At 36.5% G+C, this 15,089-nt stretch overlaps 1 protein-coding gene across 2 annotated transcripts in view; it reads left to right on the plus strand.

Moving 5' to 3' along the window:
- LOC123457186 (histone demethylase UTY-like) overlaps positions 1–15,089 on the plus strand; it is a 220,854-nt gene that overhangs the window by 193,993 nt on the left and 11,772 nt on the right. For both annotated transcript variants that reach the window (XM_045141187.1, XM_045141188.1), the window contains 2 exons: positions 282–469; positions 1,140–1,281. In XM_045141187.1, coding sequence (XP_044997122.1) covers positions 282–469; positions 1,140–1,281 — 330 coding nt within the window. The remainder of the gene's footprint in view (positions 1–281; positions 470–1,139; positions 1,282–15,089) is intronic.

The following is a 15,089-nucleotide window of genomic DNA, read 5'->3' on the forward strand; positions in this document are numbered from 1 at the left end:
CTATAGCACACCTTTCTATCCTCCTCCTCTTACATTCTTTTAGTGTTGTGTTCTGTGATGTTTCCTGAGTTCCAGAGTCAATGATAGAATCTGTCCTAGTAAAAAAACATGTAAATAAGTAAATAAATAAATAATAGGCACCCTGTCTTAAGCAAGATGGTTGAACATGTTCTCGTCAGACAATTACACATATATTACAGCACACATATACCCATCTGCCCATTCAACTGAAAAACAAACAAAAAAATTTGACTGTGTTCTTTTTACTCTTTTTTCCTCAGAAATAATTTGAATTTCCTAATAAGTTCTTGGTGGCCCAACCTTGAAGATCTTTATGAAGCTAATGTTCCAGTGTATAGGTTTATTCAGCGACCTGGAGATTTGGTCTGGATAAATTCAGGCACTGTGCATTGGGTTCAGGCTGTTGGGTGGTGCAATAACATTGCGTGGAATGTTGGTCCACTTACAGGTATTTAAAAAAAAAACACCAGTAGATTATACATTCTAAAATATCAGGTATTGCATTTCTACAAAAAAATAACTCAATAGTTCAGTCCCCAACCTAGAAACCTTATAACAAATTTTAGAAAATAATAAATATATTTTTATAAACATGGAATTTAGCTTTTGGTATGTAGAATGCTGTTTCTATGTTCTCAGTTATTCATACAAAAGTAAATCTTTGGCTGTTACTTTTTGAAACTTTTATTTTATTTTATATAGCAGATGGCCAACCCTCGTATGTCAACCTATTTAGTATATTAAAGTAAAGAATTTATTCTTCAGAACAAGAAAGACCTAGATTGGAGTTTTGCTGTACATTGTTAAGTGTGACCTTGAATGAGTTTCTTTTTAAACTCTTGGGACCAATTGTATCAACCTCCTTAATGTGGACGAAAAATTCAAGAAATGACTAACTAACAAAAAATATGAAAACAGCCAGGCATAATGGTTCACATACTATGTAGCTATTTACATGATGCAACTTTTTTAAGCTAACATTATCATAAATTCTCTAGTAGTGTTTAGAGGTTTTATAAATTGGTGCTGAATTTTTGAATTCTAAAAGTCATTGTTCTCATTACTTGTACATATTCATTACTTTTTATATAACTATTGCCTTTTTATTATTTTCCTAGCCTGTCAGTATAAATTGGCAGTTGAACGGTATGAGTGGAATAAATTGCAAAGTGTGAAATCAGTAGTACCCATGGTTCATCTTTCCTGGAATATGGCACGAAATATCAAAGTCTCTGATCCAAAACTTTTTGAAATGATTAAGTAAGTCTAATTTTCTTGAGGGAGAGTATTAGCTAATATTTTCTTGTCAAAAACATTTCAACAGATGTTGGTCAAAAAGTCCATAAGAGTATACATATTTTAAGAATATTTTCTAAATAATCACATATGGTTTTATAGGAATATGAAGCATAAGGGTATGAATATTACATTCAAGTAAATTTATAAATTCACATTTACTCTCTGATAAAGCTGATTTACTGGAATAACTTATTTGCTTTTAAAATGATTATAGCTAGCATTATTTTTTCCCAATTCTGTTGAGATACAGTTAGCAAATAAAATTGTATGTTTAAAGCATACAACTTGAGGTTGATATATTTATGCCTTAGAAATAATGCCATGAAAGGAATTTACATACCTGTTATTTCATATAAAATTATAATTAACCATTTGTATGAACTAAGCAGAACCAGTGAAAATATCAAAGTTAATAACTATTGACTACATAATGTAGTAGTTATTACCATAATTATACATTACATCCCCCAAACAATCTTCTAGAACTGAAACTTTGCACTCCTACTCAACATCTTTTCAAATCACCTTTACCCTAACTTTGGTAACCAGCATTACATATCATTATTCTACAATTTTGAGATTTTTAGATCCACTTATATATGAGGCCATCAGTGTGTCTTTCTGCATTTTATTTATCAATTTGCATAGTAAATTTCACATTTATTTGTGTTAGCACTGAAGGAAGAATTTTTAAAAAATGAGTAGTATTCCACTGCATGTTTATACCTTATCTTCTTTTCCTGTTCACATCCTGGGAGATACATGGGCTCTTTTGCTCTTTTGTGAATAAGATGAGGTAAAGTATCTCTTTGGAATATAAATTTCATTTTCATGGGATATATACCTAATGGTGAGACTGCTATATCATATGATACCTATACTATTTTCTTAATGACCATGCCAACATAGATTCTCATCAGAAGTATGTAAGTTTTCTCAGGTATTCTCCTGTTTCCTATCTTTTGTCTCTCTGACAGAACATGGTAAAACAAACAAACAAAAAAAAAGTGTGGGGTAATGACTATCTGTGTCCGTGCTTTGCAGTTTCCTAAGAATAGCTCATATGCATATTGCCCATATATATATCTTTTTAAGAAATGTCTTTACAAATGCTTTCTAGGCTTTTGTTGGTTCCTTTGCTTTTACTTCTTCATCAGGTACTCAACATGTCCCTTAAATTCCCAGCTGGACTCAGCCTCTTCCTTCTGATTCACCATCCAATACTGGTATTACAAACTCACCCCACAATCTTTTACATACATGTAAATCATACTATATGATTATTTGGCATCATTAACTCCTTGTATATTTCTGGCACTATCTATTTCCTAGCTTGAAATGCTGTTTCCCATTCTAAGTTTATTTTTATTATTGTTTCTTTTGATACAGATGTTTGATATGTTTGCTTTTGTTAGCTGTCTTTGATTTCTGTCTGAACATAAAATCATTGCCCAGACCTATGGCAAGAAGCTTTTTCTTGGAGGCTTTTACACATTTCATATTCTTAAGTCTTCAGAAAAATTTTAGTTTATTTTGTATAATCTGAAATAATGGCACAGTTTCATAAATTTTTTTCATTAACTGTTTCAGTATCCCTATACTATTTTCCTAAAGACTCTCCTTTCCCCAAATTCATATTTATTCTAGTTTTAAGTATTAATTTAGTTTTCTCAGTGTCCAATGGTTTATTTAGGGTTTATGTTATTTCATGATTATAATTTGGTAGAAGAATGTGTCTTAGGCATGCCAGGGCCTCTAGCCAATGAAAAGAAGCCCCAGATGTATGTGACATTTTGTGCCTCAGGCATTACTTGGATACTGGGGAATCAAATCTGCATCCTTAGACTTCACAGGCAAGTGCGTTAAGCATTAAGCCATATCTCCAGCCCTGCTCATTTCTTCTTGTTTATTCACTTTGCCTATTGCTGTTTATCATACTCCCATTGATCCTTTTAATTTCTGAATTTTTATTGTAATGTGTTCTCTCACTTCTAGTTTAGTTACCTAAGTAGCCTATTTCCTTTATGATTAGTTAGTGTCAATTTTGCATATATGTTGAAAAAACAAAGCTTCAATTTTTTGTTTTTTAAAAAGTTTTCTATATGACATATCTACTTTAGTCTTTGCTTTCCACATGTTAACTTTGGGGCCTACTTTCGTGAACTCCTATCTTTTCCAAATGCATATATTCCTATAAAATCCTTATTAAAATGTATTTTTACATTGTTTCATTTCCAATAAACCTAATTATTTCCAAGACTATCAGGTTTAGTTTCCACAAATCTGTTAATAGTCTGCTGTAACAGCTATAGTCTTGTAGCAGCAACAAAACAGTGAGCTTACAATGTGAAAGGGGAAGTTTTATCATGGCAGGGAAAAATGAGTTCAGAATATCACACATCCATAACATTTTTTTTTTTTTTTTTGAGGTATAGTCTTGGTCTAGCCCACGGTGGCCTGGAATTCACCATTATACTTAGACTGGCCTGAATTCAAGACAGTATTCCTACCTCTGCCTCCCAAATCCTAGGATTAAAGGCATGAGTCACCACATCCAGCTTCCACTTGGATTTTCATAGTGGCTGCACTGAGTTACATCCCCACCAACAGTGATTTACAAGTTCCCCTTTCCAAACATCCTTGTCAGCATTCATTTATTTTCATGAATATAGACTCTTTTTTTTTTTTTTTTTCTGGAGTGTTTTTCATTTCTTTGTCACAAATCAGGTGGTCATAGCTGTATGTATTTTTTTCTTGGTTTGGCTCTATATATTCCATTAATTGAAGTGTCTGTTTTGTGTCATTAGTATGCTGTCTTTGTTTTAATGGTTCTATAGTATGATTTAAGATTAAGGATTATGATACTTTCAATAGTATTCTTTCTGCTTAAGATTGCTTTGGCTATGTACATGGACTTATGTTATTCTACATGAAGTGTTGGATTGTTTTTGCTAACACTAAGAAAATATCATTATAATTTTGATATTAATGTCTTTGAATTTGTAATTAACTTTGGCAATGTAGCCGTTTTTCAGAATAGTACTTCTGCCAATTGAGTTGTAGGAAAACTATCTATGTTATGTATTATTTTATTTTGTTTTTCAATATCTTAAAGTCTCTTGTAGAGAGGACTTTCATATCTTTGGTGAGATTTATTTCAAGGTTTTAAAAAAGCTTACTGGGGCTTATTGTGAATGACATGTAATTTTTTTCCAGCAAATTCACTAATATAATTTATGAAGCAATTGACTTCTGAGTACTGACTTTTGTATCTTGTTTGTTAAATATTTATTCATGTCTTCTGTGAATAGTAGTAGTTTTACAACTTACTTTTCTACATTTATCTATGCTATAGTTTTCTCTTGTTGTTTTCACTCTTAACTAAAAATTCAGATTATATACTGAATAATTTTTGTTATATTTAAAACTTCTAAATGTATACTCATTTGCATTGTGTATTGCTGTGGGTATATCAGGGCCTCTTATTGCACATGAATAGCAGACACTTACATGATTTGTTGCATCCCACTTACTTAGATTGCTTGGGAATTGAACTTGAGCCACGAGGCTTTTCAAATGAGTACTTGTAACCACTGATCAACCTTCATAAGCCCTCTATCTCAAACTTTGAAAGAAATATTTTCATTTTTCTCCACTTAACATGTTGACAATAGACTTGCCATGTAAATATTTTATTTTTTGGATGTATTGCCTATCCTATTTTTTTCTAGGACTTTCATTATGAAAGCATGTTGAACTTTGTTGAATGCCTCTTTGGGATGTATCAAGATGACCATAAAATTTTGTCCTTTATTTTTCTCATGTGCTGAATTGCATTTACTGTTTTGCATATATTGGACTGGATGAAAGTGAATTAGTTATGTTTGATCTTTTTAATGTGTTCTATTTGTGAATATTGTTGAGAATTTTTAATCAGGGAAATTAGTTTCTCTTTTTTCTTTTTTCTTCTTCTCTGTATTCTTGAATATGGACAGGGCAGGGGCAAATATTTTATGTAAACTTACCCCTCACACAGGTTGTGTTGAGGCTTAATGTTGCTGCAGTAAAATATTAGCATTTTTATATTCTTAGAATTGAAAATATTCATACTCTTGAGGATGAATCATAGCATGAAATCTATAGGAAAGTGAAGTGTTTTATGATTCTATGGGGAGAAACAAGTACTAGAGCCTCTAGAGTAGGGGAAAACATCCTTTTCATCTACCTTTAAATCTTCAAGGACATTGGATAAGAAAGAGCTCTTCTTTCCACCATTCCTAACATTGTATATTTGGAGGTAACAAAGCATAGTAACAGGAGAATTAGAAAGGCTGCTTTGAGTTCCCAGATCTCCTAGACTTCCGTTTTCCCTATCCAGGATTTAAACCTACTACTTTGTTGTCTCTGAAACTAAGTGCTGTAAGTCCTGAAATAGTAAAGTGCAAGTATCTGCTAAGTGCACTTCTGAAGTTACTAGTTTTACTTCAGTGGAATAACCTGTAATAAGAAGCATTAAAAAAGAAAAGGCTAAGCTGGAGAAATGGCTTAGTGTTTTAGGTGTTTGCCTGTATCGCCTAAGAACTCATGTTCAACTCTCCCTGTCCCATGTAAGCCAGATGCACAGTGACACAAGAATGCAATATTGCACATACATTTACGGAGGTGCATGCTTCTGGAGTTTGATTGTAGTTCCTGGTGCACCTATTCTCTCCTCCCCTCTTCTCTCTCTCTTTTGCTCTGCCTGTCTCTCTTTCTCTCCATTGTCTATATGTGTGTATGTCTCTCCCTTTCTCAAATAAAAATTTTTAAAGGACATTTGTTTGTTGATTTTTTTGTTTTTTTATTTTATTAAAAACCCAAGAAATTCTTCCTAAACTGGTGTGTTGCAGTGACATTGACATTGCTGGGCCAAAGTCCTACCAGAATTACCTTATGGAAGGAAAGTATCTATGTTAAGCTTACAGATTACAGGAAATTCTGTCAAGACAGAAGCTAGCCCACTTTAGCATCCATACAGAGTTGTTGATAAACCAGTTTCAATAAGCATGAACAGCCAGAGTTCATATTGGCTGTGTACCTACATAGTAACACTGGGCTGAAGATCTGATCTACAGTGACACACATTTTCCAGCAGGGATCTGACTACTGGAGACTTAAAAAGGATCTCAATCGGGCTGGAGAGATGGCTTAGCGATTAAGCGCTTGCCTGTGAAGCCTAAGGACCCCAGTTCGAGGCTTGGTTCCCCAGGTCCCACGTTAGCCAGATGCACAAGGGGGCGCGTGCGTCTGGAGTTCGTTTGCAGAGGCTGGAAGCCCTGGCACGCCCCTTCTCTCTCTCCCTCTATCTGTCTTTCTCTCTATGTCTGTCACTCTCAAATAAATAAATAAAAATTTAAAAAAGAAAAAAAGGATCTCAATCAAAAGTACCTGAGTCTATAGAGGGCATACAATTACATTAAAACAACCACATGGAACACTTTAGAGAACAGGTGCATTTGTTAAAAAGTTGAGTTTTGCCAGGTGTGGTGGTGCATGTCTTATGTTTCAGTACTCAGAAGTCTGAAGTAGGAGCATTTCTGTGAGTGGAAGACAGATAGACCATACCTGGAAAAACTTAAGAATAAAAAAGGTAGGTGTGGGCTAGAGAGATGGCTTAGCAGTTAAGGACTTGCTTGTGAAGCCTAAGGAGCCCGGTTTGAGGCTGGATTCCCCAGGACCCACGTTAGCCATGCACACAAAGGAGCACACGCATTAGTTTGCAGTGGCTGGAGGCCCTGGCACGCCTGCTGTCTCTGTCTTTTTCTCTGCCCCTCTCTCTCTCTGTGCCTCTTTCTCTCTCTGTCATTCTCAACTTAGTAAATAAACAAAAAATCAAAATTAAATTTTTTTTTTTTTTTTTTAAGTAAAAAGGCAGGTGCAGGCTTGGTGGCACATGACTTTAATCCCAGCACTTGGGAGACAGTTGAAGGAGAATCATTCTGCATTCAAGACCACCCTGAGACTACATAGTGAACTTTGGGTCAGCCTGGTCTGGAGAAAGAACCTATCCCAAAATTAAAAAAAAAAATTTTAAATGAGGATTTGTTTTGAAACTCATCCTCTATGATGTAACTTGTACAGATAAATAGACCAATTAGGAAATGATGGGACAGATATAAAGCCTAATTGTTTTGGAGTTCTGAACAGAAAAAAACAAAACAAAAAAGCATTTATCCTATATGTAGTTGTTGTGCCCCAGCTATGAGTTTGGGCATTTAGCCTCTGAATACCATTTTGTTATTTCCTACTAGCTAGACATTTCAGCTACTTCAGCCTGATTCTTTGATCTTGGGGCTTATTGAGATTGTGTCAAGAGAAGAGGGACTTGCTAAGGTTGTGTCAGAATCAACATATTAAAATAATGGCAACCATAAACTTGAAACTATTCTCAACATGTAACAACAAATGCTTTTTTTTGTTTGTTTGTTTTGGTTTTTTGAGGTAGGGTCTCACTCTGGCTCAGGCTGACCTGGAATTCACTATGTAGTCTCAGGGTGGCCTCGAACTCTCGGAGATCCTCCTACCTCTGCCTCCCGAGTGCTGGGATTAAAGGCGTGCGCCACCACGCCCAGCAACAAATGCTTTTTAAAAGACCTCTCTCCTCCCTCCCTTATATACCCTGGCTTCTGCTACTGAATTTTATTCCAACTCACATACAACCCCAAACATTTGTAGCTAGGGTCCACATATGAGAGATCATAGGCCAGGTGGTGCTTACCTATCTGAACATGGGTTACCTCACTAAGTATAATCCTTTCTAGGTCCATCCATTTCCCTGAAAATTTCTTTTCTCTTTACCACTGAATAGAACTACACTTGTAAAAATGTAACATATCTTCATTATCCACTCATTAGTACAGAGACATGTAGGCTGATTTCATTTCTTAGCTAATGTGAATAGTGCAGCAGTAAACATGAATGTACAAGTATCTTTAAGGTACTGAGATGAGTCCTTAAAGTATATGCCTAGGAGAGGTTTACATGGCTCATATAGGATGATTCCTACTTGGTCAGGTTGAATGATCTTTTTGATATATTCTGTTGGCCAATATTTTCTTAAGAAGTTTTGCATCTATGTTCATGAGGGAGATTGGTCTATAGTATTTGTTTTTTATTCTTTGTTTGCCTTTGTTATCAGGGTGAATGTTGGCTTTATAGGAGTTCAATAGGATTCCTTCATTTTCTGTTTTATGGAAAAGTTAGAGAAGCATTGTTGTTAGTTCTTCTGTAAAGCTTTGATAAAATTCACCAGTGAATCCATCTGGGCCTGGACAATTTTTAGTCGGAAGATTTTTGCTAACTGCTTGGATATTTTAGTTAAGTCTTAAATTTTAATAGGTCATAGAAATCAATGAAATCATCTATTTCTTTGAGATTTTCAAACTTAGTGCAGTTTGTGTTCTTAAAATATCCTTAGGATTTTCTGAATGTCTTGGTTATCTGTTGTATCACTGCATTTTTAAAAATCTCTTATTTTACTAAGTTTTGTCACTTCTCCATTTTGGTCAGATTGGCTAAGAGTTTATCAATCTTGTTTGTCTTCTCAAAGAACCAACTCTTTAGATTCATTGATTCTTTACAGTTTTTTTTTTTTTCTTGGTTTCTATTTCATTAATTTCTTCCGTAGTCTTGGGGGTTTTTTTGGTTGTTTGTTTGTTTTGTTTTTTTTAATTAGTTTTCTATTCTTCAAGTGCAGGCAGTTTGGTACCATTGTTAGGCTCATCCGTGACCTACCCCCTCCCCATGGCCCCTCCTTGTTGAGGTATATGGGTCATGCATTGTGGAGTTAGCCCACAGTTATTGGTATGATAAATGTCTCTGCATATCATGACCCAACATGTGGCTCTGATATTCTTTCCGTCCCTTTACCACAAAATTTTCCTGAGCCATGTTGGGTTCATTTTTGGTCTGCTTCAGTGATGAGGTGTTGGGGGCCTCTGGGGCTCTGGCTCTCTGATTTGGTAGGTGTTGATTTTTCTCTGTGTTGGTCTCCTTGCCTCTTGTGCTGGTATCCAGTTCATCAGGAAAACAGCACCCTTGCTTGTTTCGCCAATTTTCCTTAGTTTCACCCGGGGCCCTTTTGAGTTATGATGGGATGGCTCTCTCCTTAGGATCTGCATGTATCTGAAAAAGAGAAGCAGATTCTCCAATGGTAAGTTAGCACCAGCACAAATGAGATAGCCCTTACTTTTTTTATAGAGAATTTAATAGGTGTAGGCCCTCTTGTAGCCTATGATGGTAGCTTGATATTGTAGAGTGGGCTTGTGTTTGGGTATGGTTCTGACTTGTTTCCCAGCTCCAGCTAAGGATCTAGTACCACTGAGTGGATCAGTTAGCCAAATCAAGAGCAATTGATTCCTCACCATGGCTGTGTACCACTATTGCACTTGTGTGGGCATCACATCCGGTTATTTGTTGCTAATTAGGTTAAACAATGTGTTGCTTGGACAGATATTGGTCGTTTCCCCCAGTCGCCCATGTAGCACCTTCTGGCACTAGACACGTTGACTGTCTGGGGACTGACTCTCTCCTGGCTTCCAGCCATGCTGTTCATTTCACATGTCAGCTGCATATGGTGTCTTCAGCAGTATGGTCTTACCACTAACCTTTGGTGGGTCATCAAGTACTCTGAAAGAAATCTGTCTTTTTTTTTTTTTTTAAGTTATCAAGTATTTTATTGTTTTACTCTACATTATGTACAGATCATAAAGGCCACAACAGTTTTTCAACATATAAACCCTTTAAAAGTAGAGGGCACTATGAAGGGCAGATCAGTATCAAAATGAAGTCCAGTAATGCGGGCGTATACTCAGTGTAGTGTTCTGAGGACAGCCAGGCCCATAGTAAGTAAGGCTACTTGAGCTCGCAGCTTTCCCACAGTTTGCCTCAGGGGCCTGACTGAGACTTGTTAACAGCCCATTTGGACTTAGCTTGTTTTTCTTTATTTTTAAGTGAAACCAGAATAAAATAATGAACTCAGAATGTACTGTTGATAATTTTAGGCATCTAGAGCTTCCCAGGAAGTAAAGTCACTTTCTACTTCTGCCAACAAAGACAGCAAGGAAAAATAGAAAACACTCAACATTTCAAATTCATCCCACCTGTTGGAACTTTTCTGGAGGGTTTTTTTCCTTAAAGTACTTCATCCCACCTTTTAAGAATTAGCTTCAAATTCATAATACTGTACCCTGTTTGAATAATAACTCAAAAACATGGGCTTCCACTCTGCGAAAATACAATCTTTAAACCTATAGCTGGTATCAATAGACCAATATAAAAAATACAGCACCAAGCTACACTGGTATACTTCCAGCACATTCTCTTCAACAGACAGATGTCTTCTGGTTAGTGTAGGCAAGATTGGTTTTAGGCGGCATTCTGTCCATTAATAAAATTATATACCAGAAACTGACCTGTGCCACAGTACTGTGTTGCAAACAATTTTCCATCAGGAGTAGGATCTGAGAACGCAATTTCTTCTTTACTCAAATAGGAGCCATCTATAAAGTTATTCCTCAGGCATTCAATCATGCACGAAATGATCTTCCTCCGCTGCATCATGCTGAACACCTGGGTCCGACTGATCCCACATATGGCCGACTCCAGCAGTGTGGAACAGCATCAGGCCTTCTGCCTTTCAAACCTGACTTTTTCTTCTTCTGACACGATAACTGGAAGTTTCTCTTCTATAACTCGATATGTTCTGCAATTAGGCAGCCAACTACTTTTTTTTTTGTCATTAGAAATAAAGAGAAGAGTTTTAGTTCTGGAGTAGCACATGAGTGGAGCCTGCTGGAGGCCTAGGTCATTATCAACCATCTCTCTGATCTCATCAACCTTTTTCAGGGCATACTTTGGGTCTTCAGGAGAAATCTGTCATTCTTTTTTTTTTTTAATTTAATTTATTAGTTTTCTTTTCAGTAAATACAGGCAGTTAGGTACCATTATTTAGGCTCATCTGTGATCTACCCCCTCCCATTAGACCCTCCTTGTTATTGAAAATGGGTCGTGCATTGTGGAGTTAGCCCCCAGTTATTAGTATGATAAATGTCTCTGAAAATCATGACCCAACATGTAACTCTGACAATCTTTCCGCCCCCTCTTCCGCAAGATTTCCCTGAGCCATGTTGGGTTCATTTTTGGTCTGCTTCAGTGCTGAGGTGTTGGGGGCCTGTGAGGCTTTGGTTCTCTGATTTGGTAGGAGTTGATTTTTCTCTGCATTGATCTGCATTGTCATTCTTAAACAGTCACTCAACCAATGGGATCATATGAATAGTTTCTTTACAGACAAGCATACAATAAGCAAAGCAAATAGGTTATCCACAGAATGGGAGAAAATATTTGTGGGTTATCCAACTGATAGAGGCCTGATCTCTAGAATCTACAAAGAACTCAAAAATCTAAACCGTAAGAAGTCAAACACCCCACTCACAAAATGGGGCAAAGAGATGAACAGTCAGTTCACAGAGGAAGAAATACAAATGACAAACACTTAAGAAAATGTTCATTATCCCTAATCATCAGAGAAATACAAATTAAAACAAGTATGACATTCCACCTTACCCCAATAAGGATAGCAAACATCAAAAAATTCAAACAAAAATAAATGTTGGCGAGGATGTGGAGAAGCAAGAACATTCATCCACTGTTGGTGGGAATGTAGGATGGTACAACCACTTTGGGAAGCAATATGGAGACTCCTGTAAAAGCTGACTATAGAGATATCAACAGACCCAGTTATTCCCTTACTAGGCACTTACCCTAAAACTTTCAAACCACAGGCCAGAGAGATTTGCTCAACCATGTTTGAAGCAGCTCAGTTTGTAAGAGCTAAGAGCTGGAATCAACCCTTAATTTTTTTTTTTTAGGTTTTTTTCTTTATTAGTTTTGTGAATACAGTCAAGTTGGTACCATTGTTAGCTTTCTCCCTGTCCTCCCCACTGTGCAGGGACCCTCCACTTTGGGAAATATGGGTTGTCCATTGTAGGGAATAGCCATCAGTTATGGGTAGGAGACAGTGTCTCTGTGTATCATGACAAAACGTGGCTCTGACATTATTTTTACCCCCTCTTCTGCATATTTCTCTGAGCTGTGTAGAATTCAATTGTGAAGATATACCACATTTTAGTTATACATTCATCTAATGATGGATATCAGCATTGATTCCAGCTCTTAGCTATTATGAATGGGGCAGCTATAAATATGTGTAAGCAAATCTCTTTAAGCTGAGGCATGGAGCTTTTAGGGTACATGCCCAGTAAGGGAAAAACTGGGTCTGTTTGTAAGTCTGCAGTCAACTTTTTTGGGAGTATCCATATTGCTTTACAAAGTGGTTGCACAATGTTACATTCCGACAAACAGTGGATGAGGGTTTCTATTTCTCCACATTCTCATCAGCATTTATTTTCATTTGATTTTTCAATGTTTGCTATCCTTACTGGGGTAAGGCAGGATCTCATAGTTGTTTTAGTTTGCATTTCCCTGATGATTATGGATGATGAACATTTTCTTAAGTCTGTATACCATTTGTATTTCTTCCTCTGAGAACTGCCTGTTCAGTTCTTTGCCCCATTTTGTGAGTATGCTGCTTGACATTTTATTGTTTAGGTTTTTGAGTTCATTGTAGATTCTACAGATTAGGCCTCTGTCAGCTGAATATTCAGCAAATTCTTTCTCCTATTCTAGGGCAATCTGTTGGCTCTGTTTATTGTATGTTTGTTTGTGAAGGAACCCTTCAGCTTTATGTGATACCATTGATTGAGTGATTGTTTATGATCCTGTGCTACTGGGGTTTTATTCAGAAAATCTTTTTCCCATCCCTATATCATGGAAAGTTTCTCCTATATTTTCTTCCAGTAATAAACAAATTTCTCATCTAATATTGAGGTCTTGGATCCATTTGGACTTGATTTTTGTGCATGGTTAGATGTGTGGATCAAGTTTCAATTTCCTGCATATGGTTATCCAGTTTGTCTGGCACCATTTGTTGAAGATGCTGTCTTTTTTTCAGCCTATATTGCTAGGGCCTTTGTCAAATATCAAGTAGCTGTAGTTGACACAATGTCCAGATCCTCAATTCTGTTCCATTGGTCTATCCTCCTATCTTTTTAAAATTTTTGTAAAAGCTTTTTGTTTATTTCATTTATTTATTTGAGAGCTAAAGAAAGAGAGAGAAAGAGGCAGAGGGAGAGAGGGAGAATGGGCATGCCAGGGCCTCCAGCCACTGCAAACGCACTCCAGATGCATGCACCCCCTTGTACATCTGCCTAACATGGGTCCTGGTGAATCAAGCCTCGAACCAGGGTCCTTAGGCTTCACAGGCAAGCACTTAACTGCTAAGCCATCTCTCCGGCCCTATACTTCTATTTTTATGCCAGTATCATGCTGTTTTTATTACTGTGGCTTTGTAATATAGCTTTAGAGCTGTTTCTTTTGCTGAATCTATGCTTGGACATCTAAGGCCTTCAGCCTTCTTTATGAAATTTGAGATCATTTTTTTCTATCATTGTGAAGAACAATGTTAGGATTTTGATTGGAATTGCATTAACTCTGTATATTGCCTTGGGTAGGATTGCCATTTTCACAATGTTCATTCTCCCTATCCAGGAGCATGGGAGGTCTTCCCATTTACTCCAGGTCCTCCTCAATTTCTTTCTTGAGTATTCTCATGTTTTCATTGTATAGATCTTTTACTACCTTGGTTAATGTTATTCCAAGGTATTTTTTGTTGTTGATGTTGTTGCCTTTGGAAATGGGAGTATTTCTTTCTCTGTATCTTTGTCATTTGCACATAGAAAGGCTACTGACTTTTGTGCATTGATTTTGTATCTTGCTACTTTGCTTAAGGAGTTAATCACCTTTAAGAGTTCTGGAATGGAAGCTCTTGTGTCTCTTAGGTATAGAATCACTGTCATCTATGAATAGAACTAATGTAACTTTTTCCTTTCCAAATTGTATCTCTTTTATTTCTATACCCTGTCTTGTTGCTTGAGCTAGGACTTCTAGTAGTATACTAAAGATCAGAAGTGAGAATGAACAATCCTGTCTTGTTCTGATCCCAATGGGAATTCCTTCAGTCTTTCTCCATTAAGTTTTTTATGGGCTTTAGGAGATTTATATATAGCCATTATTATGTTAAGATATAAACCAACTATGCCTATTCTCTCCACTGTTTTGATCATGAAGTGATAATGTATTTGTCAAAGGCCTTTTCTGCATCTATCAAAATGATCAAGTGGTGTATGTGTGTTTAAGCTTATTTATGTGGTGTATTACATTGATAGATTTCCATGTGTTGAACCACCTCTGCATTCCTTGGATGAAGCCTGCTTGATCAAAGTGGATAATGCTTTTGATGTGTTGTTGTATTTGGTTTTCAAGGATTTTGTTTCTGGATCTTTGCATCTAAATTCATCAGAGAAATAGGCCTGTAGTTTTCTATTCTTGTGGCATCTCTGCCTGGTCTTGGTATTAGAATGATACTAGCTTCATAGAAGGAGATGGGGAGCTTTCCCTGTTCTCCGATTGTGTGACACAGTTTGAGAAAGATTGGTTTCAGTTTTTCCATGAGGGTTTTATAGAATTCAGCTGAAGAGCCATTTGGTCAGTGACTCTTCTTTTGGGGGAGGTTTTTGATTCCCTTTTCAATCTGGATGAGTGTGATAGGCTTGTTTAGGAAATTAATCTGCTCTGAGCTTAGCTTTGGTAGATGGTACGTGTGTAGGAATTTG

Source organism: Jaculus jaculus (assembly GCF_020740685.1).
Source record: "Jaculus jaculus isolate mJacJac1 chromosome Y unlocalized genomic scaffold, mJacJac1.mat.Y.cur SUPER_Y_unloc_2, whole genome shotgun sequence".
NCBI classification, from domain to species: domain Eukaryota; kingdom Metazoa; phylum Chordata; class Mammalia; order Rodentia; family Dipodidae; genus Jaculus; species Jaculus jaculus.